The sequence below is a fragment of the Gobio gobio genome, assembly GCF_949357685.1.
Source record: "Gobio gobio genome assembly, chromosome: 23".
In the NCBI taxonomy this organism is placed as follows: domain Eukaryota; kingdom Metazoa; phylum Chordata; class Actinopteri; order Cypriniformes; family Gobionidae; genus Gobio; species Gobio gobio.
The window spans coordinates 34,489,848-34,492,535 of record NC_137119.1 but is presented as its reverse complement, the minus strand read 5'-3'; the positions used below and the strand labels follow the sequence as shown (position 1 = coordinate 34,492,535).

The 2,688-nt window shown below is 39.0% G+C and overlaps 1 protein-coding gene across 1 annotated transcript in view; it reads left to right on the top strand.

Annotated features, from left to right (window-relative positions):
• Positions 1–595: 595 nt before the first annotated feature.
• The window catches only part of LOC307119553 (cyclic nucleotide-gated channel beta-3-like), a gene marked incomplete at its 5' end in the record, with an annotated part of 15,288 nt that continues 13,195 nt past the window's right edge, over positions 596–2,688 (top strand). The window contains one exon of the mRNA XM_079805895.1: positions 596–695. Coding sequence (XP_079662021.1) covers positions 596–695 — 100 coding nt within the window. The remainder of the gene's footprint in view (positions 696–2,688) is intronic.

Sequence of the window (2,688 nt, the reverse complement as noted above, 5' to 3'; positions counted from 1 at the left end):
ACACTAGGAATGTGTACAAGTTTTTTTTTTAAAGTAAAGTTTAAAGTTTAAGTAAGGTTTTTCAATTATTTTAAGTAAAATAAAGAAAGAGTATTGCAATAAAAAAATAGTCTCTTGCTGTTCTTGTCGCCTAAGAATAGAATAGCAAAAAACCGAACCAAACCGAAAACCGTGGTTAAAAACCGAGGTGTGTATTGAACCGTGGACTAACTGTATTGTTGCATCCCTAATATATATATATATATAATTGGTGTAAATATATATCATATTTACACCAATTATAGTTTCAGGTAACACTGAAAACTTTTCTGGGTCAAAGTATGTTTCTCTGTACAGCACACATCCCCAGGAAACGCAGGAGGAGGATTGTGGGAAAGGGTGAAGTCTTGAAGAGGGGTCAGAGCCCTGAAACACAGAGCAAAATAAATACATGAACTATAAAAAAAATCATTCAGAAAGTGCACACAAAGCAGGTTGTGCTGGCTGGCTTCCTTCATTAAATAAGCTGAATGTCTTCCGCTGGTTCCTGGAGCAGCCCTCCCCCCATCACTGCCCTGCTCTGACTGTTACAATGGCCTCCTGGACGTAGAGCTACATGGGCAAAGCCAGCATGGGGGGAAGCCAAGCACTTCCTGCCTCCAGAGCTGGCAGAGAGACAAGCTCTCACGGGAACAGCGTGCAAGAGCAGGAAGTATGTGTGTGTGTGTGTGTGTGTGAGTGTAAGTTGCCAGCACAGTTGGTCCAGCTCCCCATGAGACCTGGATGGGGAAAACTGGCTTCATGACAAGAGCAGATGTAAAGACATACTAGACAACAAACCCAAGTTAGTGTATGCACACACACCAGGTCACCGGATATACTTCAGATCACCAACTGACCTTTGGATGCGTTTAAAATGTTTTTATAAGAGCTGAGCAACTCTTACGAGTTCAGGTTCATTTTCCATATTAAAGTCAAAACAAAATGCAGTTCGAGACCCATTTGACTTCTTAGGATATTCAACATTAAAAAATATTTATCATTTAAAAAATCTACCGTTAACATTTACATTCACACCCTGGAATGATGCAATTTAAAAATCTGCTCTCTTTTCTCATGGGCACTCAGTTCCACGTCCAAGTTTTTTTCTAGAGTCAATCGGCTGAGCCACAAAATGTCAAGTGACTAATCACACTAAAACCACTAGAAAATTACATTACAGCAATGCTTGATTGGCTCATGGCACTACAATGAACAAGTACAGTCCCGAACCCTTCACTAATGACTAAGTTGCTAAAGTCAGCTAACAAAGAAAAATATAAAAGTCAATTTCAAAATTTCAAGATTTTAAGAATATTAATTATTATTAATAATAATAAAACATGAATCAAACATAAATAAATGCCTCTAAAGCTGCCATTGGCAAAACATGTACTACAATCAAATATTTCTGATGCATGTTAATTAGCTGTGATGCAGCAGACAAAGACGAATGTAAATCCTAAAAAAAATAAATAAATAAATGCCATCAGCAAAACAAAATATTATAATAAAATATGCTATTTATAAGTTACTTGCTTGCTTGAAAAAAATGGCTTTTTGGGACAAAAGGTACAGTTACAATATCTAACAGCTAGCCTGGATGCAAGCCAAACTTAGCCCCGCCCACAACATTTGAGGTCGGGAAGTTCGGTCTGGACTTGATCCGTTGTGGAGCAACTATGCTCGAACCAGAGCTGTTCGGACCAATCAAATTATCAGGGCGGGCTTTATACAATGATGGACAGACGATCAACAGTAACGTAATCATCCACATCACCAAAGAGCGCTTGGGTTGAAACTGAGAACTTGTTCATATATGCATTCACCTACTATTTCTCTCAAAAATGATGATCGTGTTGGTAAGTACTCGTGTATCCTTAAATTCTTTTTACAACACCGGCAAAGATCGTTTACACTCTTCTTCTTCTTCTACTTCTTCCAGCGTGTGTGCAGTTGAGTTCTGTTGACAACTATGCGTCGCTCAACACGTCCCTTACTCCGTTGCTCTGATTGGTTGTGGGTCTATCCAATTGAGTGCAGAGGCATTTTCTTTCCTGGTTCGGTTGAAACACGCCCCATAATCACAGCCCAATGGAGCAGTATCAGACTCATATTCTGTCTAGAATTGAGTATGACGACGTCAGGCTATCTAACAGCATGGACTAACAATGAAATTCTATGAGAATCCCAAATCTTTGATTTGCTCTATCTGGAATGTGGCTATGAAATGGTAGTGTTGAAATGTAAGAGCATATCATTCAAAATCAAAGCAAGTTGTTGCATTTAGATAGAAAGAAAAGCTTTTTTAGAAAAAAAAATGACATCCACTACAGAATCGTTCACAGTGAGACCAATAAGATGCTTTTAAAAAAGTAAACAGGGTAATTTTGGATTTCTTGCGGACTTTAAACCAAATCAGTTATTTTGATTACCTTTAAAACAAACCCCTGAGCCCTCCTTGGTCATTTGATAGTGCTTCCCGTGGCACCATTGAGTGTCTATCGCTGTGGGCTTGCGATTTTTTACCCTTTCTAATCTCATTTCCACATGGCTGAGATTCTTTCACAATATAGTTCGCTGAATGTCACAAGGCGGAACCTCACAGGGACGAGACGATTCCATCTCCCAAAACGGATAAAATCGTGACCTATTTCTCTTATCCAGCTC